Source organism: Brachyhypopomus gauderio, unplaced genomic scaffold (genome assembly GCF_052324685.1).
Source record: "Brachyhypopomus gauderio isolate BG-103 unplaced genomic scaffold, BGAUD_0.2 sc104, whole genome shotgun sequence".
NCBI classification, from domain to species: Eukaryota; Metazoa; Chordata; class Actinopteri; order Gymnotiformes; family Hypopomidae; genus Brachyhypopomus; species Brachyhypopomus gauderio.
Genome location: NW_027506925.1, coordinates 246,527 through 267,972, shown reverse-complemented (window position 1 = coordinate 267,972; position 21,446 = coordinate 246,527). Strand labels below are relative to the sequence as shown.

Here is a 21,446-nt window from a genome sequence, read left to right as displayed (position 1 = left end):
CACATAAATACACGCTGACAAGTGCGCGGGCACGTTCTGTTCATGCTTAAAAACGAGACCTATTCAATCTGGCGCTTTGCCTAACTATTCCCTGGCACCAGTTCCATGGTGCCAACGAACACAGTAGGTGAAAAACAGAATGCGTATCGAGTCAAAATGATGACAAACTGCCAGCCCAGTCTCGGTGCAGTGCCAGCTATAGTATTACACACGCTATAGGCAGACTGCATTAAAGAAGAGAACTACCTCATCTTAATTGCTACCGATAATGTGCGGCTTTGTCTTCTCACCACTAGGAGGCGCTGAGCACCACGGAGACGGCCCTGGCCATGAACCGCTACATTGGCTCGGCCGTGCTCCCGCTGCTGACCCGCTGCGCCTCCCTCTTCGCCCATACGGAGCACTACGCCATGCTGGTGGACTCCACCCTCCACACCATCTACAGGCTATCCAAGGGCCGCTCGCTCACCAAGGCCCAGAGGGACTCCATCGAGGAGTGCCTGCTGGCCATCTGCAGGTGAGCGGGGCGTGGCCCCGGTCTGACCCCGCCCCCGCCGCCGCAGCTCCGGGCCATGAAACGCGCTCCTCACCCCCTTCTTCTCCGCAGGCACCTGAGGCCCTCCATGCTCCAGCAGCTGCTGCGCCGTCTGGTCTTCGACGTGCCACAGCTCACCGAGTACTGCAAGATGCCCATCAAGGTGAGTCTGCATCACCTCTCACTCCACAGTGGAGCTCACTCTTCACCGACCAATATCTGCCAGGAATGCTCGCGAATAAATTAGCATACATTACCATACATACATGAAATGAATACTGTAATATTACGCTATAACACATCAGTTGAATCAATTATTCAAGACCCTACTAGAAACCCTTGCATAAAAACTGAAGCGCTTATTATTCTGTTTTTATTTATAAGCTGTATGTATATTTCTCCTCTGTTGTTCACTGTGTAAAATACAATTCTTAAACCCGATTCGCACCAGGATTAGCTTCACATGGGGAGGTGGAGTGATGAAATATTACTATAGGACCTCAGTCTTTTTTATGACCGATTTGAAAGAGATAAGAAATATTGGAATCAGAAACTGAGAGGAGAGTTGCTAATCCATTTTCACTCTGTCGTAACCTCTAAAAAGTAGAATAATGATAACCAATTTTAAAACTTAAAGAGTAATAACCGCAAAAAGGAAGTCGCATCCTTCTCAGATAGGCAAAAGTAGCCAGGGTTAAGAGGGCATGAATTTCTTTGCAGATAGTCAGCCATAAAAGGCGTCTCTTGTGACTTTCATTCTGTTCATCCTAGCTGAAAATCCTTCTAGCAACATGGTAATCTGCAGTTTTTTTACCCCAATTTATACATACAGTATAGATAAAAAAAATGCTGAAACTAAAACTAATACTCCTCAGTGTTGAATGAAACATAAGATCCTCAGCATAGAGCTACAATAAATGGCGATTTTGACTGGAAGTTATACTGAAACATTGAAACATGTAGTTCTACTCTGTAAATCAATGTAAATCGTGTTATCTGAAATGTGCGATTGTTGTCTCATTCGTTTTATCCATGTAGAACTAAAGTAAATGGGGTTTGCCGTCGGGTGAAAGTTTACCGCGCATGCTCTCGAGAAGAAGAATCATCTCATGGTGGGGTGCTGAATTTGGCACCCGAATCTTTACTGAAGCGGGAGCTTAAAATTACTAACATGGCACATTCGGAAGGGACTAAAATCACTGAGAAACGCTGGTAATAATCACTTTACACAACCTTCCCATGTAAAACGAATCCCGTCCGAATTTGGCTTTAGTCCCGTGCGGAGTATGAGTCTTCTGTTATCCTGACATCTTGAGACCTGTAACAAGTGTTAAAAGGCTCAGCGCCAGATGTACAGTATCAATTACAGCTCCTCATACCTATGTGCAACACACACACACACAGGCACGCACACACACAGCACTTCTGGCTTTCAAATCTGATGATACAACTGTCAGCATGAATCTGTAATCTGCCACCTCAGATCCGGTCACAATTATTTGTGTGGGAGGCGAGAACATATCACTCCTCTCTTGTCATCTCAGCTGTTAGCACGTAACTACGACAAAACCAAGAGCCTGGAATGACCCTTGGTTATTATTCAGTAAGCTCATGATCATCAGTTATCAGGGTCGAGGTTAAGACATGGATCTAATTTACATCTCTTTTTATATTAAGGTTACGGCTAGACTAAAAGAACTGCCAACAATTTTTTTTTTTACTATGTTCAGATGAGCTTAGAATGTTTTAAAGGTAAACGACTCTATATACGAGACACACACTTCCATGCTGGTTAAGCCGAGACTTTTCTTTTTGCAGCTTTTGACCAATCATTATGAGCAGAATTGGAAGTACTACTGCCTACCTTCAGGCCTGGGCAGCTACGGCATGGCGTCAGAAGAGGAGCTTCACCTCACTAAGAAACTCTTCTGGGGGCTTTTTGACGCTCTCTCTCAGAAGGTACTGCACAACACCCATGCTGCTCCAGTGACAACCCACGGGCATTTCAGTTTTTTGTAAGTGCATATATTTACAAAATAAAAGTCTGTAAGCCTTATCACGAGTATGCGCTTGAACTTGTGCTGGCCTGGCCTATAGGACAAGTGAGCATTTTGCCCCTGTCCATTTTCATCTACGATGGACTCATTTAGTTGAAAGTCTGGACAGAAGTTGAACAGAGAGTAAAGAATTATTTAATGAGCTCAGACAAGTCAGATCCTTCTAAAGAGTACACGTGCCCTCTCACCCTCAGCTCATGTTCTGCTGACCTCTCATTACTTACATCTCCTCATCTTACCCAGGGGAGCTGGGCAGCAGAGCTCCTGTCTTCACAACACCCCTCCTTCTGTCCTCTCTCCTGCAGAAATACGATGCAGAATTGTTCAAGATGGCCATGCCTTGTCTGAGTGCCATATCCGGAGCCATCCCGCCCGACTACGTGGACACGAGTCCAGGCAGTACTTTGGTGAAGCAGGTTTCTGTGGATGCTGAGGGCAACTTTGACCCCAAGCCCATCAGCACTACCAAGTATGCACCAAGCAGGAGCCGTTGTACTGACTGATAACCATATAGAGAAATATTAAAATATTCCTCTCATGAATTTTACATGAGTTTTCAACTCGTATTTTCAGCATCTCCCTGCCTGAAAAAATGGATTACATTGCCAACAAATATGCTGAGCACTGCCATGAGAAATGGTCTTCTGAGAAGGTAACTTAATTAAAAACCATTGACATTTTTACATTTCTCACAACACTCGAGCAGTTCCACAAATCCGGCTCATCCTTGGGACGTAGCTACACAAACGTTTTGTTTCCTGACAGTTTGCACTAGGCTGGACAGCAGGGGAGAAGGTGGATGACCAAGCCAAAACCCACCCTCTACTGAAACCATATAAAGCACTGACTGAAAAGGTACCATGTGGTGCTGAACGCTCCCCCAGTCACTCGCAGGGTTGATGCCCCACTAATCCCTAGTAATCCCATCTGTTGGGTTCTGCCCAGGAGAGGGAGACCTACCGCTACCCCATCAAGGAGTCCCTGAAGAGCATGTTGGCGTTAGGCTGGAACGTTGAGAGGACCAAAGAAGGAGAGGCCATGTTCCAGCAGAGGGAGACAGAGAAACAGCACAAGATCTCAGACCCTTCACAGGTACACGGACGTCTTCGAGACACGAGGCAGTAAATACCTCAAATAAAACATTTACTCAACCGTGTCATTTCTCAGGGAGATGGCTTTACTCCAAGTCCAGTGGATTTAGATAACGTAATCCTCTCGAGAGAGTTACAGGTACTGTGATTCTTATTCTCTTGCACTTATGTTATGGAAATATATGGCAATATTGATCAAACTCACCTGTAGTGTCTTTCATAGGGCATGGTAGAGATTGTAGCAGAGAATTACCACAATATTTGGGCAAAGAAGAAGAAAATGGAACTAAACAGCAAAGGTAACGCTGGGATCAGGCGCTTTCCACGTAGCAGGCCTTTTGTTTGTAGTGTTTCTTAGTTGTTTACTTAAGCTGTGTTTTGTATTCACAGGAGGTGGAACTCATCCTCTGCTGGTGCCGTATGACACGCTGACAGCTAAAGAGAAGTTCAGAGACCGGGAGAAGGCTCAGGAGCTCTTTAAATTTCTGCAGCTCAATGGATATGCAATTAGCAGGTGTGTAGCCCTCTAAAAGTGTCCCTCTGGACTTACACAATGACAGCACATGAACGTTCTATGCACGATCCAGCATGTTCACCAAGAATGGCACTGAAGGTCATGCAAGTTCACACAAGGTCACTGAAGGTCACGCAAGGTCACTGAAGGTCATCTGGCGAGATGGCCTGGTGGTTAGGGAACTGGTCTTGTGACCGGAGGGTCGTGGGTTCGATTCCCAGACCTGAGGCCATGACTGAGGTGTCCCAGAGCAAGGCCCTTAACCCTCAATTGCTCACTTGTATAAAAAAAATGAGATAAAAAAAAAATGTAAGTCGCTCTGGATAAGGGCGTCTGCCAAAATGCCATAAATGTAAATGTAAATGACGTCCAAGTTGGGTTATGTAATTTCTATGAGTTGGAGCCCTCATGGGTGATTTTCCTGTGTGTTTCACAGGGGTCTGAAAGACATGGAGCAGGATTCCTCCTCCATGGAGAAGAGGATTGCCTACAAGTTCCTTAAGCGGCTGCTGGGTTATGTAGATTCTGCTCAGGAATTCATAGCCCATCTTGGTGAGTTAAAATACAGATGAAATATAAGATAAAATATAGATCCATAAAACCCTACAAAGAATGAAACTGCTATTGTTAAAGCTTGATATGCATAGATACAGCATTAGCAGAACACCAAATTAAATCACTAATGAATATTTAAAACAGAACAGTTCTCATTTGAGCATTTACCTTTGCAAAACATATTACAGAGGCGATGGCCACAAGTGGAAAAACGGACAAATCTCCTCATGAACAAGAGATTAAGTTCTTTGCAAAGGTAGGGCTAAATGTCTGATATACCTGAGGATTAAACCTGGGACAATGTTTCCTCACAAACACCCTGGTAACAACCCTACGTCCCCAGCCAAACCATACTCTTTCCTTTGTGAGTAATATTTTGGTCCCTGTTCTGGTTCCCCTTGCACCGTAGGTCCTGCTACCTCTGATTGACCAGTACTTCAAGAACCATTGCATGTACTTCCTGTCCTCACCTAGCATTAGCCTGAGCAGCAGTGGGTATGCCTCCAACAAAGAGAAGGAGATGATTACCAGGTTGGTCCTCTTATTGCAGTGTCTAAAGGCACATGTGCTTATAATTGGACTATGTTAATTGCATAATACCTTTTAAATAATTTAATCCCCTTGGAGGACAGAATTCATGGTGGATATCCTTACTAAACCTTTTTTTCCCCCCACAGTCTCTTCTATAAGCTAGGCTCACTTGTCAGACACAGAATTTCTCTCTTTGGTAAGTACATTTACAGTTGGATTATCTTTTTTTGCCTGTTTTATCATGGGAGCGAGTTATATGCTGGGATATGTAACTTTAACATTACCCTCTCAGGGAGTGACTCTGCCACAATGGTGAGCTGTCTGCACATCTTGGCACATTCACTGGACTTCAGGTAAGAACAAAATCATATGAACGGGCTGCTTCTACAGCCCATTAAGATGAAGACAGTTTTGTTTTGCTATAATTTGACGCTGATTTATTAGACTTCTACTAAAAAGAAACAGAAATTCAACACAGTATTTTGTCTGTGGGTTCTTCTAGAGCCATAAGTGTCATTATGATCTTCCTGAATTGCAGTTACCGCAAAGATTATTACATCAAGCGTTTTAAGTATAATTTTAATACCTGTGTCTTATAGGTGACTGTATATAGTGGGCTGACCATCTGATCCCCCTCCACAGGACAGTGATGAAGTCTGGCTCAGAGCTGGTGAAGGCTGGAGTCAGAACGTTCTTCGAGAATGCAGCAGAAGACCTGGAGAAGACTGTGGAGAACCTGAAACTGGGCAAGCTGGGCCAGTCTCGCACGCAGATGAAGGGAGTAGCTCAGGTCATCAACTACACCACCGTGGCCCTGCTGCCCATCCTCACGGCTCTGTTCCAGCACATCACCCAGCACCAGTTTGGGGTGGACCTTCTACGTGAGTACACATCGCTGCTGGCTTGAGTGACACATCGCACACCCAATCAGCAGCCACAGGGAGTAAAATGTAACACTTTAGTGACATCGATTGATTTTAATTGGAGGAGAAATGACGGATAAATCGTATTTTATGGTGCTGTGTTACAGTGGATGATGTCCAGCTGTCGTGCTATCGCATTTTGACCAGCCTCTACTCTCTTGGAACTGGCAAGAACATCTACGTTGAGAAGTACGTTTTTTTGCTTCGCTTTTGATGATGGGCTCCTCGTCCCGTTACCAGTTCCCTGAGTTAATGTGCTCCCCTGTAAACAGGCAGCTTCCTGCACTGGGCGAGTGCCTGGCCACTCTGGTTGGAGCCATGCCAGTAGCATTTCTGGAGCCACATTTGAACATGCACAATCCCTGCTCGGTCTTCAACACTAAGACACCTCGAGAGAGAGCAAGTAAGTTTCCGTACCAAGTGTCTGTTTTGAGGAATGGCCTGAACTTCGCTGCTCAACACTTTCGCGTGACACTTTTTTCCGACTTTGTGCAGTTCTGAGCATGCCCGACACGGTGGAGGAGATGTGTCTAGAGATGCCACGTCTGGATGGCCTGATGAAGGACATTCATGATATCTCAGAGTCTGGGGCGCGCTACACTGAAATGCCACACATCATTGAGGTCGTTCTGCCCATGCTGTGCAACTATCTGTCCTACTGGTGGGCTAAAGGCCCTGAGAACACAGGGGATGGTGCAAACTGCTGCACTACAGTCACATCTGAGCACCTTAGTCTCATCCTTGGTAATATCCTTAAAATCCTCAATAACAACTTGGGCATCGATGAAGCTTCCTGGATGAAAAGGATTGCAGGTAGCCGATTTTAAGTTATCCTGAAAAAAAAAAAACAGAATTCCTATTACAGTGGCCTTTTCTGGATTGTTGTTCTATGGATTCTTCAGTATTCCCCTCTGAACTCAATGCCCACTTCTGTATCTGTGTACAGTGTACACCCAGCCAATAATTAGCAAGGCGGGCGCGGACCTCCTACGAAGCCACTTCCTTCCCACGCTGGAGAAGCTGAGGAAGAAGACGGTGAAGGTGGCAGCCGAAGAGGAGCTGCTGAGGGCCGAGAGCAGAGCAGATACCCAGGAGGCCGAGCTGCAGATTCTGGATGAGTTTGCTGTCCTCTGCAGGGATTTGTATGCCTTTTACCCAATGCTAATCCGCTATGTGGACAACAACAGGTATCAAGATGATTTTTTGTGGTTGCAGATATTCCCAGTTATTTTGTTCTTTGGCACATATTTGCTTACACGATGTGGATGACTGGTAACACTGCCAGCTTTTAGGAGGGACCTATTGCAACTACCACATTCGCTCCTCCATCTAGGTCAAAATGGCTGAAGAAGCCTGATGCTGACTCAACAGAGCTCTTCAAAATGGTGTCACAGATTTTCATCCTCTGGTGTAAATCTCATGTATGTTCTCAACAAATCTCTGTAGAAAATAATGCGGTATATTGAGCTGCTACTTTTTTAGTACTCCTGTCTCATTATCCACAGAACTTCAAAAGGGAAGAGCAAAACTTTGTGGTGCAAAATGAAATCAATAACCTAGCCTTCCTCACTAGTGACAGCAAGACCAAAATGTCAAAGGTAAGTTTCAAAGGTAAATGCTTTTAAATGCTTAAACTGGAGAAACGTTACCTCAGAAATACACTATGTGGACAAAAGTACTGGTATCTTGGACCAGGTCTTTATATCAAGATTATGTATAAATTAGAATAAAAATTATGTGTGCTATTCATTCATTTACAATTGAGTCTTATTCAGTTTAAACCTATTTTGCGACCTGAGCCTGGAATTCTTATATTGAGGACATGATGGGGGAAAAGCAGGTGAACTCCATGCTGAAGATGTGCTGTGTTTGTGCGGTCTATACCAGTCGGGAGGTCAGGACCAGGAGAGGAGAGGGAAGAAGAAGAAAAGAGAACTGTACTCTGTCCAGACGTCCCTGATCGTTGCAGCCCACAAGAAGATGCTGCCCATTGGCCTGAACATGTGCACCCCTGGAGACCAGGAGCTTATCTCTCAGGCCAAGATCCGCTATAGTCTGGTGAGCGTTCATCTTTAGAGTGACTCCTGCCTGGTCGCTCCTGTCTTATCTACCATTCTGATACAGTAGACTTGCATTAGAATGGCACCTGTAGAGACATTTCTGTCAGACTGTGAAACCTTTCTTTCACAGAAAGACACCGATGACGAGGTGAAGGATCACCTGAGGCAGAACCTCAACCTTCTGGAGAAGGCAAGTCGACGACGGGCGCTACTGTCATGTGATGAATGCGATGGCGTGCGAATGACGTTGGCCATGGTGAACTAACGGAGCGACCCGCTGATTCTGTAGACGGAGGACCCAGCGGTGCAGTGGCAGCTGAATCTCTACCGGGACGTGTTGGTGAAGAGCGAAGCCCCAGACCCAGAAAGCACCGTCGAGAGGATCCAGCGTATCACGGCCGCCGTCTTCCACCTGGAGCAGGTCAGGGGCAAACCTTCTCCACTCCTTTGACTTGACTCTGGTCAGAACTGGTGAAAATCCAATAAGGAGGCTGCACACGGTGCTGGATGTTCACGTCAGCGATGTGACCCCCCCCCCCAGGTGGAGCAGCCACTGAGAAACAAGAAGCTGGTGTGGCACAAGCTGCTGTCCAAGCAGCGCAAGCGGGCGGTGGTCGCCTGCTTCCGCATGGCTCCGCTGTACAACCTCCCCAGGCAAGCACACCGCACCGGAGCACAGATCAAGTACACCACCAAATGTATCACGTTAAAGGCCCATAAACGCAGAGTACAGATAACTTTAGTATAAGCAGACAGGTTGCTAGATCTGTGACACCCCTCATCAGAACCTTATGAGTTATACATTATTTTGGAATTATCTCATTCTGGATTTATTTATTATCCAACTGCACTCTATCCACATTTGACTTGTAATGCCTGGTCCTCTCTTTCCTATTTGCAAACCATCGTGTTCTAAGATCTAATCCCTCTTATCTAAGATCCCACCTGGCAAATTGAATTGTCAAGTGTAGGTATTAGAAGACTTTGGAATATGTCCTAGTAGGTGTTTCCGTACACCAGTCTTCCCTAGTCCTAAAACTCCTTCCTCTTTGTTGTCTTTACGATACACTTTAGATTCAAAAATAATAATTACTTCCTGAATGGCTATGGGTACGTTTGGCTGGAAAAGGTGTACCAAACCTCCAGCTTTGACCGTCTGTTCTCCATCTTAACGGTAATGTGAGCCTAAGAGAACTCATGTTCCCAGCATCCTCCTTCAGTCCATCCTTCAACCAATGAACTGAGCACAAACATTCAGTTACACTGCCCTTCTGAATGGTCACCTTACAGTCACGTGTGCTCTCTTTTACTATTGCACTGAAGAACTCACTAAACTGGCAAAAGCACCCAAATAGTGGTGAGTAAACAGACAATTCATATTGTATTAGAAACGTAGGACTGGTTGTATAACCGCCTCTAGTTGGGGGGGAAAAAAGACAAATCCTTGATTAATCCTGTCATTAATTGAATTGTGTTGATTATCTGGGTTTGCTCTTCCAATTACCAAGGTGGCCAATCAGATTAGGCCATAGGCTGTACATCCCTCCCACCCTGCAGAATGCTACCCCTCCTCTTCCTCTTCCTCCCATCTCCCTCCCTGCCTCTTTCCCACCTAACCTCCCTCTCCCCCCCCTGACTCCTCAGGCATCGCTCTATTAACCTCTTCCTCACGGGCTATCAGAGACTCTGGATAGTAGCAGAGGAGTACTCCTTTGAGGAGAAGCTAGTTCAGGACCTGGCAGTAAGTATGGGGCCGGCCCTGCTGCTGCCCCGTGTGCCGTGTGTGCCCGCTGGTGCCCTGCCCGCCGCCGTTTGCCCCGCGGCCAGCACCTTGCCCGCCGAAAAGCGGGAACGCATCCCTGCCCGCCTCGCGTCCGCGTTCCGGCCCGTGTTTGGCTCGCCTGGTTGCGTGGCGTACTACAGACAGAGGCGCAGCAGACAGGCCCCGCATGAGTTACGCCTGAGACTCCGCCCCCAGCGGCTCCGCCCCCAGCGGCTCCGCCCCCAGCGCCTCCCTAGAGCAGTGTGTCCCGGCGCAGCCGCGGTAAGAGGGGCGGCCCCTGCCGCGCCACCCTCCGCCTCCTCTGTTTGGGTGTCGTCTTCTTTTTCGTAAGTCTCGTACTGTTAAGTCGTGAGAGTCGGTGGCATGTTCGCCTCATCTAGGAATCATGTCTCTGTGTAGAGCTGAGGCAGTACAGATGTTAAACACACAGTAATGTTAGTCCTTGTTTAATCTTAAAAAAAAGCTTACAGAGATCAATTATGGTCGGATATATAAACACTATAAAGCACTATAAACATTATATTAAGCATCATAAAGTGTTACCCAAACCCACCACTATGCACGTGCACCTGAATTACTGGTTTCATACTACAGCCCGTTACTAACATGTAACATCAGTAAAAAGGTTTTATGTTGTGAAAACATCAAATTAACGCCCTGATATCATTATGCATCACTGACATGCACTGCACTGCCATTTTCATTGCTATACGACCATGCAAATATGCATGTCACCCATGAGCTGGTCATTGACCTCTATTGGCAGCATCCCCTAGACACAGTCCTAGAGCATCACATCAGGCAATGACCACGCTCTTGTTTAGCATGTCACCTACACCAGTGCCTCTCCGCTTCAGTCCTATATCTGCACAAGGTTAGACTTATCGGTTCACAAGTGTACCGATTATCTTGGCATTGAATGCCACACACATGGTTTTCCTGAACAATATTAAAATGTAAGTGCATCTTGCATTTCCATAGGACCGGGGATGAGAGACGCTGCCTTGAATTACATTTACGTGTGCCATCATGTGGAAGTGTGAAATTTAAGTGCATGTGAGTCACCTGTGAACTGCTTGGTCAGAGCTGAAGAGAGACAGGAAGCACAAGTGTAGGAATGACAGGTGCGTTGTTTTAAAGGGACTGAAGTTACTCTTCGAAAGAACCAACTGCTCTAGAGTTCTGACTAGCCAGCGATGTTCAAGGGTTTTAGGGAGCTAGATGCGCAGAAGCAGAGAAGAACGTGTTTGATGTGTCACGTGTTTGTGCGCAAAGCCTCTGGGCTTATGGGTGTGATTAGTGACAGCGTAGTAAATAATCGTGCTGTTCGAGGATGTCAGAGTGAGAGTCAGCTACGTCGCAGAGAGGGGGTGACTGTGCACGTGCCTGAAACGATGGCTGATGGTCACACCCGTGTGGCTCGTCCCGCAGAAAACACCCATGGTAGTGGAGAAGGAGGAGGAGGATGCGGAGGCCGAGGTGAAGCCCGACCCTTTAAACCAGCTCATCCTCCATTTCAGCCACAACGCCCTGACGGAGAGAAGGTGACCCACTGCCCTCTGTGCCTCTTCAGTGCTCATTTCTACACAAGGGATCATTATTGTTTCATATGAATGAATGAAGGTTTCATGAAAAAAAAAAAATGTAATGCAAGTATTTTTAATTGAATGTTTGTACTTCCTAGTTTTCTGGAGGAGGATCCTTTGTACATTGCATATGCCGATATGATGGCAAAGGTATTGCACCTTTCGGTCGTTACATTAATGACCCCAAATAAAACCGCTGAAACTGACTTTTATTGGCTAGTACACAGCTGTTAAAAGGAAGGCAGTCATGACGTGAACTTGTTCTTTTTCAGAGCTGTGCTGAAGATGAAGAGGAAGAAGAGGAGGGAAAGGAAAAGACATTCGAAGTACGCCTGTCATCATGTGGAAACAGACACATTCAGGAAGAGCATAAACAAGGATCAGAGCAGGATGGAATGTGCACGTCCTATTAGTGTGATATTTCCAAATCAGTGTCAAATATCAGTGTCCATATTTCCAAATCGGTACCAAATTATCACTTTGCTGTATTTTTTTTTTTCCAAAATGTAAAGTATTTCAACGGGCTCTGAATTCAAGTGCTTGCACAACATGCGTCACGTGTAGGTAGTACAGTCGTGCACACAGACGGTGACAGTGGTGGGTGAGATGTGACTCGATCGTTCAGTTTGTGCTCTCCGTATCTGTGGCATCGCAGGAGAAGGAGATGGAGAAGCAGAAGACCTTGTACCAGCAGGCCAGGTTGCATGCACGCGGAGCAGCGGAGATGGTACTCCAGATGATCAGTGCCAGTAAAGGTGAAGGCACCTTCTCCAAGCACGATCACACCCCATCACACTGAAAAGCCCCACAGTCTAACTCGCTGTTTCATTTCAGGTCGACTGGGTCCCATGGTGACTTGCACCCTAAAGCTGGGGATTTCTATTCTCAACGGAGGCAACGTGGCTGTACAGCAGGTATAGCAGCGCAGCATCTGAACGTTTCGGAGGGAGTTAAGTGTGCATTTCCATATAAATTCTATACGTTATGTCTGTAGAAAATGCTGGACTACCTGAAAGAGAAGAGAGATGCAGGGTTTTTCAAAAGTTTATCTGGACTGATGCAGTCTTGCAGGTTAGTGACATCACAAACCTGTGTCCTCCATTTTGTGACACAGCTCCTGTAATTGTACTGTATTACTGTATACTGTACTGTATCATTTAGTGTAGTTGAATGCTGCTCTGTCCTTTGCTGTAGTTGAATGTGTCTCTGTCATTCAGTGTACTGGACTTGAATGCGTTTGAGAGACAGAAAAAGGCTGAAAGCCTTGGAATGGTGACTGAAGAAGGATCGGGTAAGTCGTTTTAGCCAGTTGGCACTGAAGGTAATGAATCTGTGACCTTGTCAAAATTTCCACCCTGTCATGACTGATTTACTTTCTTGATGTCAGTCCGTCACAAAGCAGCTGACATTCTTGCTTAAGCATAACGGATGATGAATTATGGCAATACAAATCTCAGGGTGCAGTGTGTGTAGTTCTAGTAGTGTTCAGCACTCATCAGTGTAGCAGTGCTGAACTATTGCTCTCCTACTAGTCTCTGTTCCAGCCTTCATCACCACTGAAGTGTCATCTGGAAATGATTCAGTCTGACCCAGGAAGTGAATGGAGTGGAAGCTTATTGACTCTGTACACCTTGAATGGAAGGGAAACTTCTGAGTCTGAGATTCTTTGCAGTCCAAGTCACATCTATGCATCAGTGTCATTTCATTCTTCGGAGTCACCGACAAATCCCAATTAGAGTGAATGTTGTTGGTGTTGGCACATTACATCTTTGTCTTCTTGTCATGTTATCGTAAATGCCAAGCCAGGCTACCAATTTGAAGTTACTACTGAATGTAGCAGTCCTATAGTAGAGCTAGGTAACGCTCAGTAGAGTGATTGTATAGCTTTAACTTGTGAAATCATTGTAATAGCGTTAGCATGCTGTCCTGTCAGTACATGTTTGGTTGTCAGATTTATTAATATAGTATTAAGCAACACTTTCCAGAAGTCACAGAACAGACACTAAATATATTCAGATATAAAACTGGATTTTCAAATTGACAGTCAGTTTTTAACCAACAGAACAATGAATTAGTCATAACATGAGGTGGCAGATACATTATGCAGTTTCTGATATATTCTTTAATGTCCAAATTAATGTCTACCTGAAAAAGCAGTGTTTTGTGACCTAGTGTTAAGTATTTCTATACAGTTTTTACAGAAAAGTATTGCAGATTTCATCATAAAAGTCAGAAAACAAAAGCTGCATAACCCCATTTCGCATTACGACTAAATCAGCTGTCCCGAAATGTATGTGTCACGATGTTCTGCAGTTACCCACAATGCAGTGTATGAAATAACCAGTTTCACCTTCCATTAAACACATCTCTACCCCCCTAATCAAACCTTAAATTTACGTTTAATTGCATGTATTTGTTCCCTAATTAGTAACTCTATCACATTCATTTTTGTCTGAATTTCCAGTGTCTTCTCCTTTGCTTATGTCTGCTTTCTTTGTCTGTCTTCTATCATTTTATACTCTTGGATGGCAGTCAACGTGAGTGAGCGGGGTAAATACCGTCTAGCTACTCTTCATTTCGCTATGCTCTCACTTGGCATGTTGCCATTTCTAACGCTCATCCCTCAACACCCTAGTTCCAGTGACCTGGATGAGCTGTGCTAATAAATCACAGTCCCGCAGGGATTCATGCATGCTGACACCCAGGGCCAGACTACCTACCCTTGCCCTGGTACTAAACTAGAGCGTGCTCATTGGAGTATAGGTTGATTCGCTAACTCTACTAACCACCTGTCATCACGCAGCGTCTGGGCAGATCAGTATCTGTTCACAGGTCCACTACAGGTAAAATTTGCTCAAATTATACAAAGTCAGCAACAGACTTTGTAAGTTGTAAATTTGGGGGCTAATTTCACAAAGCTGGTTTTGTGTATGGCTTTCACAAATATGACATAGAATGTGTAACAGTGTGATAACACTGTTTCCTTCCCAAACTTTTGGTGCTACTTAATAAAACACATTTCTTAAGGCACGATTATATCTGCATTCAACATTGCATTACAGTGAGTTTCTTTATACACTATGTAATAGTTGTGAAAGAAATCTTCTAACCCCAGCTTGTTGAAAACTGTCAGATGTGCATATTAATCTCCAGGCATTTCTTTCTCCTGTCAGCTCTTTGGATGCAGTTGCAAGGCACTGCAATCTAAAGTTCCTCATCTTAAGTGCAGTGAGGTCGTAGTGAAGCAAATTATTGTGCTTGGCTCACATTCAAGGTATTCCTGCTTGGGAGCATCTAGCATGTTTCAATAATGATTTCCATCTTTTGTCTTCCATATTTCAAGGTTCCAAAGTACTACAAAATGATGAATTTACGAAGGATTTATTTAGGTTTTTGCAGCTTCTATGTGAGGGCCACAATAATGGTAAGACCCTTATTAAGTACCTTTATCACACGGAGATTCACTGGAATGATTCTGACATCTCTTTTAAACACTTCCTATTTTATACTAAGGTAATTTAGACCCTATTTAAATTATGACACTAATGGTTCAGATTTACTGGTGTTAGAAGGCTGGTTAATGCAAAAGGTCTGTTAACACATGTTAAGCCACCTCTTGTTAAGAAAAGACTTTATCAGTTTATTTGGTTATTGTCTCATTTTTGCCTATTTTCTTAACAGATTTCCAAAACTTCCTGAGGACTCAGACAGGAAATACAACTACCGTCAACATTATTATTAGCACAGTGGACTATCTGCTGCGCTTACAGGTAGCACATACAGAAGGATTCAATTTAAACACCAAACTCAAACGCAAACCCTATGTGTCCGACTATTGTGATGTACAAACCAATTCTGCATTGGTTTCCAGGAATCCATAAGTGATTTCTACTGGTATTACTCTGGAAAAGATGTGATGGATGACCACGGACAGCTTAATTTCTCCAAAGCCTTGACAGTAGCTAAACAGATCTTCAACTCACTCACAGAGTACATTCAGGTAACACGCATGCATGTCTTACAGACTTAACACAATGGAGCAAAATTGCTTTCACAATACGAGATGTTTTAGATAAAACCAGCTCATTTTCTGTAGTTCTCACACGACCATCTAATATTACATATTTTACCACTTTAGATATTGTTTTGGTTTCTTCCTTAGGGGCCTTGTATTGGGAATCAACAAAGTCTGGCACATAGTAGGTTATGGGATGCTGTGGTTGGATTCCTACATGTCTTTGCTAACATGCAAATGAAATTATCGCAGGTAATCCCAGATTTCTTCTTTGTAATATAAAGTCTAAGGCTTACAATGAGGATCTTCTTTTTATGCAGTTAAACTTGTAAATATATTTAAAAGTAATGCGTTATTTCCTCATGCGTACAACTGTGTTTAAATTAAAACTGTGTGTTGATTGACCTCTAATCAGGATTCGAGTCAGATTGAGCTGCTGAAGGAACTGTTGGATTTACAGAAGGACATGGTAGTTATGATGTTATCCCTTTTGGAGGGTAAGCGTTATTTGAAGTACTGTATAGCAAGAATGCTTGCAGTTACTACTGAATATCTATTCCTAACCTAAATATGTTGAAAGTGTAGTAGCAGGTGAGTGATTAACAGTATTTAATTCATTACTTGCTTACAGGTAATGTGGTGAATGGCACAATTGGTAAGCAGATGGTCGACACATTAGTGGAATCATCTAGCAATGTGGAGATGATCCTCAAGTTCTTTGACATGTTCCTGAAATTGAAGGACCTTACCACCTCTGACAACTTTAAAGAGTATGATCCTGAAGGCAAAGGAATTATTTCTAAAAAAGAGTTCCAGAAATCAATGGAGAGTCAAAAACAGTACACACAGTCCGAGATTGAGTTTCTTCTTTCTTGTGCCGAAGCCGATGAAAATGACATGTTCAACTACGTGGAGTTTGTTGAACGTTTCCACGAGCCAGCTAAGGATATTGGCTTCAATATGGCTGTACTGCTCACCAACCTGTCGGAGCACATGCCCAATGATGCACGTCTAGCCACCTTCCTGGACCTGGCTGAGAGCGTGCTCAGTTACTTTGAGCCATACTTGGGTCGCATTGAGATCATGGGTGGCGCCAAGCGGATCGAACGAGTCTACTTTGAGATCAGCGAATCCAGCAGAGAACAGTGGGAGAAGCCTCAGGTGAAAGAGTCCAAACGGCAATTTATCTTTGACGTGGTCAACGAGGGAGGAGAGAGTGAAAAAATGGAGCTATTTGTGAACTTTTGTGAGGACACAATCTTTGAGATGCAACTGGCTTCCCAGATATCTGAGCCAGACGTAGCAGAACGACCTGAGGAGGAGGAGGAAGAGGAGCTCCAGAGTCTGTTAGAGGAGCTGGCCGAGGAAGATGATGGTACCCATGAATCAGCTTCAGCCTTCACTGTTGCCTGCACCTCTGTTAAGAAGAAAATATCAAATTTCCGCCAAACGCTAACCTTCAAGAACATGCGTAAACAATTTAAGAAGTTAAAGAAGCTAACCATCAAAGAAATAATCATTGGATTCTTCTCCTTCTTCTGGATGCTCTTCACTGGGTTCTTCAAAGGCATCTTCAGCTTAATCTTTGGATTCTTCCATATCATATGGTCATCTATGTTTGGTGGAGGTCTAGTTGAGGGGGCCAAAAACATGAAGGTAACAGATATCTTGGGCAACATGCCTGATCCCACGCAGTTTGGAATACATGGCGATGTAATGGAACCGGAAAAGGCTGAGAGTGGTGATTTAGTTGTGTCTATGGAAATGGTTCAAATGGCTGCGGCAGGGGAAAAAATGGAACCTGACGCCATCATAGATCTGATAAGTCCACCTGCTAAAAGAGAGGGCAAGCATGGATTTGAGCCTGGACTGGGGGATGTGTCAGAGATTAAAACAGAAGCCAGTCCCCCCACTGAAAAGAAGAAAAGCCAGGTCTGTATTTATTCTGCAAATAACACAGAAATGTTATATATAGATGAAATTATCTTTAGTGCTAAATGTGTGGTTTGTGCACTACACAGAAAGTGGCTACAGAGGAGTCGGAACCCGAGAAAGCAGAGTAAGTCTTGTTACGTTTTTATTTTCTTAATTTCTGTGGGCTAGTCAAAACTGAACTGAGCATGAACATGGGTGCATCTTCAAATGACAGCACAGAAAATCGTGAAAAAGAGGACACGGCCAAAGAGGAAAAGCCCGAAGAGACAGTAGCCGAGGAGAAGCCGGCTCCGAGGAAACAACACGGCACTACGAAGGAGCGACCTCCAGCTTTAATGGCCAGTGTGTTCGCTGGCCTAGAGGTCTACAAGACGAAGACGCTGGTGTGTCTTTATACTGTGGCCTTTGAAGTCTCTGAATTTAAATGATCCAAAAATGTACAGATTATTGGGGAAAAAAGAACATCTGTTATAAACGTGCTGCTTCTACTTTTTTTTTCTCAGAACTACTTGGCTCGAAATTTCTACAATCTTCGTATGTTGGCACTGTTTGTGGCATTTGCGATCAACTTCATCCTACTCTTCTACAAGGTGCCTTTCATGTAACCTTTGCATTAGATACAAGCTTTCTACATATTAAATCAATTAAAAATCACGTTTTGCATGGAATTAAAGGAACTGCTTTCATTAAATGTGTCATTTAGGACATTTATTAGTGTTTTTTTTTTTTAGGTGTCTGGTGAAACTGAGGATGAAGAAGATGAAGGACTTTGGGGTGGAGATGACGATGATGATGATAGAAGTGGTATGGAGTTTTATGTACTCCAGGAGAACACTGGTTATATGGCACCCACTCTGACCTGCCTGGCTATACTACACACCCTCATTTCCTTCCTGTGTGTGGTGGGATATTACTGCCTCAAGGTGATTTTCTATTTTAATGACACACCATGTATTACAGTAATAAATAATAATGTCTGTGTTCATTCATAATTCATCTGTCATAATTTAATACCATATTTAAAAATCCATGTAACATAATCTTTGTTCAATATTTCACGATGACTTTAGGTTCCTTTGGTGGTATTCAAGCGTGAGAAAGAGATTGCAAGGAAGCTTGAATTTGATGGGCTGTATATCACTGAACAGCCCTCAGAGGACGACATCAAAGGACAGTGGGACCGTTTGGTTATTGCAACTCCGTAAGGACCCTTTAATGTATTCCCAAATAAACAGTGTGCGTCTTTTTACGCATCGTTTCTGTTTTCGTGACTTTTCAATGACACCCCCCCTCCCCCCAGGTCATTTCCTAATAATTACTGGGACAAATTTGTCAAGAGGAAGGTATGATGCAGATCATTTGCATTTGAAGTTAACTTGTCTCTCCATTACCTTGGTGAGTTTGAGTCACACATTGCTATGGTCACTCTTACCTTCAGGTCATCAATAAATATGGAGATTTGTATGGTGCAGAGCGCATAGCTGAGCTCCTTGGACTGGATAAGAGTGCACTTGACTTTGACCCCACTGAGGAAGCTGTGGTGAAGGAAGCCTCTTTGGTGTCCTGGTGAGCTGGACTACACAAGTTCAAGTGATAGAGTTGTGAAGGGTTTTGCCTATGGGAGCTTTTCTAAGTCTGTTCTCCATTTCCAATGCAGGTTGAGCTCTATTGACACCAAGTACCACATCTGGAAAATGGGAGTTGTCCTGACTGACAATGTGAGTGAAACAGCTTCTTCATTCGACTAATTGGTTTTGTTTGTTTGTTTGTTACCAACCAGTGTTTGTCTTCATCAATGCAGTCTTTCCTCTACCTGATCTGGTACACCACCATGTCTATTCTGGGACATTACAATAACTTCTTCTTTGCCGCTCACTTGCTGGATATTGCCATGGGCTTCAAGACGCTGAGGACCATCTTGTCATCTGTAACTCATAATGGCAAGCAGGCAAGTATCTACCACCAGAGGGCGGGTGTGTGTATAAGCGTGTGCAAACCAAACCCCAGGAGTGTGTCAGCTTACCTTTGAAATCTGACTCCCTGCTCTTCTTCACAATAGCTGGTGTTGACTGTGGGCCTGCTAGCAGTTGTTGTCTATTTATACACTGTGGTGGCCTTCAACTTCTTCCGCAAGTTCTACAACAAGAGTGAGGATGAGGACGCGCCCGACATGAAGTGTGATGATATGATGACTGTGAGTTTTTATATATATATATATATATATATATATATATAGGTTCTGCATCTGAAGGTTTGATGGTACTACAGTATATTTGGTCATGTCGTTCTTCACATATATGAAACAATTTTCTGTAATGTAATTAACAGCGTATGTTTGCATATTAATAATAATTATTAATTAATTCATTATATACTGATTGAGTTGCTGAATGAATGTTTGAAACCGTGATGTTCCCAGTGCTACCTGTTCCACATGTATGTGGGTGTGAGAGCTGGTGGGGGCATTGGTGATGAGATCGAGGACCCAGCTGGGGACGCTTACGAGATTTACCGCATCCTCTTCGACATAACGTTCTTCTTCTTCGTCATCGTCATCCTGCTGGCCATCATTCAGGGTACACGACTGCCCTATGCCCCTATACTGCTGACGAACAGGTATTCCAAAGTGTTGTAGATATATGACTAATGTATTTGTGTCTCTAACCAGGTTTAATCATTGATGCCTTTGGTGAGCTGAGAGACCAACAGGAGCAGGTGAAAGAGGACATGGAGGTAAGTGATTGCTGCACGTTTTAATCTATTCAAAATGACCATATCAGATTACGGTACTATTAATGCTCTTGTTTTCTTAATTCAGACGAAGTGTTTCATCTGTGGGATTGGGAGTGACTACTTTGACCGCACACCACATGGCTTCGAGACTCACACCTTACAAGAGCACAACCTAGCCAACTATCTGTGAGTGTACATGCATCAGGACCTCTAACACATGCAACAGCCGTGACTCTCTGGAAACCCGATCCTGAAATAGGTCCCTCCTGTGAAGTAAAAATGAAAAATGTTTTCCCGACTTCCCAGAATGAACTCTTTTGCATGTCTCTCCTGACAGTTTCTTCCTGATGTATCTCATCAACAAAGATGAGACGGAACATACCGGTCAGGTACAGATCAGACCCCCCAATCATCTTTCAAATAACTATTTAGTCTCCTAAAGCCTTTACTGCCATTTGTACCACTGTACTGTATTCTTCCATAGGAGTCATACGTGTGGAAGATGTATCAGGAGAGGTGCTGGGACTTCTTCCCTGCTGGAGACTGCTTCCGCAAGCAATATGAGGACCAGCTGGGTTAGAGGGGGCCTTGGTACCCTCTGTTCGAACTTGAATGAGACTACAAACTCCGAGTTAAACAAGACCCCCCCCCCCCCCAAACTAGCTCTGAATCACATGCTGCTGACTATTCCTCCCAGTTGTTCGAAAGCTCTGCTTTCTGTACCTTGAAGAGATTACACGACAAGAGACTAAAAACTCTGTCCACTTTTTGGACAGAGCCCAAAATGTGAATGCAAAAAACAAACGAGGAAGAAAAAAAAAACCGCAAAGGAAAAAAAGAAGAAAAAAAAAAGAAAAAACAAAAACAGGAACACAAAGATGCACACGATGCCAAACTCCAACGTACCAAAACATCATGTATGATCTAAAGACCTCAGTGGTTATTTTGATGTTTTATTGCCTTTTTATCTGCTGGAACTCACACTTATTGCACAGTGGGCTGTGTGAATAGACATCAATATGGCACCTCATTCAAAAATACCAACAGTGATTAAACATGGCTAGTAATTACTGGAAGCTCAGCAGGACCAGTTAGCATAAATCATTTATGCATATTACTAGCAGGAAC

General features: G+C 44.0%; 1 protein-coding gene across 5 annotated transcripts in view; it reads left to right on the top strand.

The window, feature by feature from the left end:
* The window catches only part of ryr3 (ryanodine receptor 3), a 70,651-nt gene extending 49,691 nt beyond the window's left edge, over positions 1-20,960 (top strand). For 3 of the 5 annotated variants that reach the window (XM_076993105.1, XM_076993109.1, XM_076993107.1), the window contains 56 exons: positions 297-517; positions 608-698; positions 2,354-2,494; positions 2,898-3,061; positions 3,166-3,244; positions 3,358-3,447; positions 3,538-3,684; positions 3,760-3,822; positions 3,907-3,982; positions 4,074-4,197; positions 4,634-4,749; positions 4,941-5,008; positions 5,162-5,283; positions 5,430-5,479; positions 5,576-5,636; positions 5,926-6,164; positions 6,314-6,395; positions 6,479-6,609; positions 6,702-7,019; positions 7,153-7,393; positions 7,540-7,627; positions 7,712-7,804; positions 8,094-8,264; positions 8,397-8,456; positions 8,556-8,687; positions 8,808-8,920; positions 9,911-10,007; positions 11,481-11,593; positions 11,734-11,785; positions 11,908-11,961; positions 12,291-12,390; positions 12,470-12,549; positions 12,630-12,706; positions 12,853-12,926; positions 14,168-14,185; positions 14,979-15,059; positions 15,317-15,405; positions 15,507-15,635; positions 15,798-15,902; positions 16,066-16,147; positions 16,282-17,582; positions 17,672-17,709; positions 17,800-17,968; positions 18,089-18,175; positions 18,317-18,508; positions 18,656-18,786; positions 18,886-18,928; positions 19,024-19,151; positions 19,243-19,303; positions 19,387-19,533; positions 19,645-19,779; positions 20,005-20,161; positions 20,254-20,318; positions 20,404-20,504; positions 20,656-20,707; positions 20,803-20,960. In XM_076993105.1, coding sequence (XP_076849220.1) covers positions 297-517; positions 608-698; positions 2,354-2,494; positions 2,898-3,061; positions 3,166-3,244; positions 3,358-3,447; positions 3,538-3,684; positions 3,760-3,822; positions 3,907-3,982; positions 4,074-4,197; positions 4,634-4,749; positions 4,941-5,008; positions 5,162-5,283; positions 5,430-5,479; positions 5,576-5,636; positions 5,926-6,164; positions 6,314-6,395; positions 6,479-6,609; positions 6,702-7,019; positions 7,153-7,393; positions 7,540-7,627; positions 7,712-7,804; positions 8,094-8,264; positions 8,397-8,456; positions 8,556-8,687; positions 8,808-8,920; positions 9,911-10,007; positions 11,481-11,593; positions 11,734-11,785; positions 11,908-11,961; positions 12,291-12,390; positions 12,470-12,549; positions 12,630-12,706; positions 12,853-12,926; positions 14,168-14,185; positions 14,979-15,059; positions 15,317-15,405; positions 15,507-15,635; positions 15,798-15,902; positions 16,066-16,147; positions 16,282-17,582; positions 17,672-17,709; positions 17,800-17,968; positions 18,089-18,175; positions 18,317-18,508; positions 18,656-18,786; positions 18,886-18,928; positions 19,024-19,151; positions 19,243-19,303; positions 19,387-19,533; positions 19,645-19,779; positions 20,005-20,161; positions 20,254-20,318; positions 20,404-20,504; positions 20,656-20,707; positions 20,803-20,898 — 7,335 coding nt within the window. In that variant the 3' untranslated portion in view covers positions 20,899-20,960. Of the gene's footprint in view, positions 1-296; positions 518-607; positions 699-2,353; positions 2,495-2,897; positions 3,062-3,165; positions 3,245-3,357; positions 3,448-3,537; positions 3,685-3,759; positions 3,823-3,906; positions 3,983-4,073; positions 4,198-4,633; positions 4,750-4,940; positions 5,009-5,161; positions 5,284-5,429; positions 5,480-5,575; positions 5,637-5,925; positions 6,165-6,313; positions 6,396-6,478; positions 6,610-6,701; positions 7,020-7,152; positions 7,394-7,539; positions 7,628-7,711; positions 7,805-8,093; positions 8,265-8,396; positions 8,457-8,555; positions 8,688-8,807; positions 8,921-9,340; positions 9,441-9,910; positions 10,008-11,480; positions 11,594-11,733; positions 11,786-11,907; positions 11,962-12,290; positions 12,391-12,469; positions 12,550-12,629; positions 12,707-12,852; positions 12,927-14,167; positions 14,186-14,978; positions 15,060-15,316; positions 15,406-15,506; positions 15,636-15,797; positions 15,903-16,065; positions 16,148-16,281; positions 17,583-17,671; positions 17,710-17,799; positions 17,969-18,088; positions 18,176-18,316; positions 18,509-18,655; positions 18,787-18,885; positions 18,929-19,023; positions 19,152-19,242; positions 19,304-19,386; positions 19,534-19,644; positions 19,780-20,004; positions 20,162-20,253; positions 20,319-20,403; positions 20,505-20,655; positions 20,708-20,802 lie in introns of all 5 variants that reach the window. The other 2 variants (XM_076993104.1, XM_076993108.1) reach the window with 2 other exon arrangements.
* The last annotated feature ends 486 nt before the right edge of the window (positions 20,961-21,446 follow it).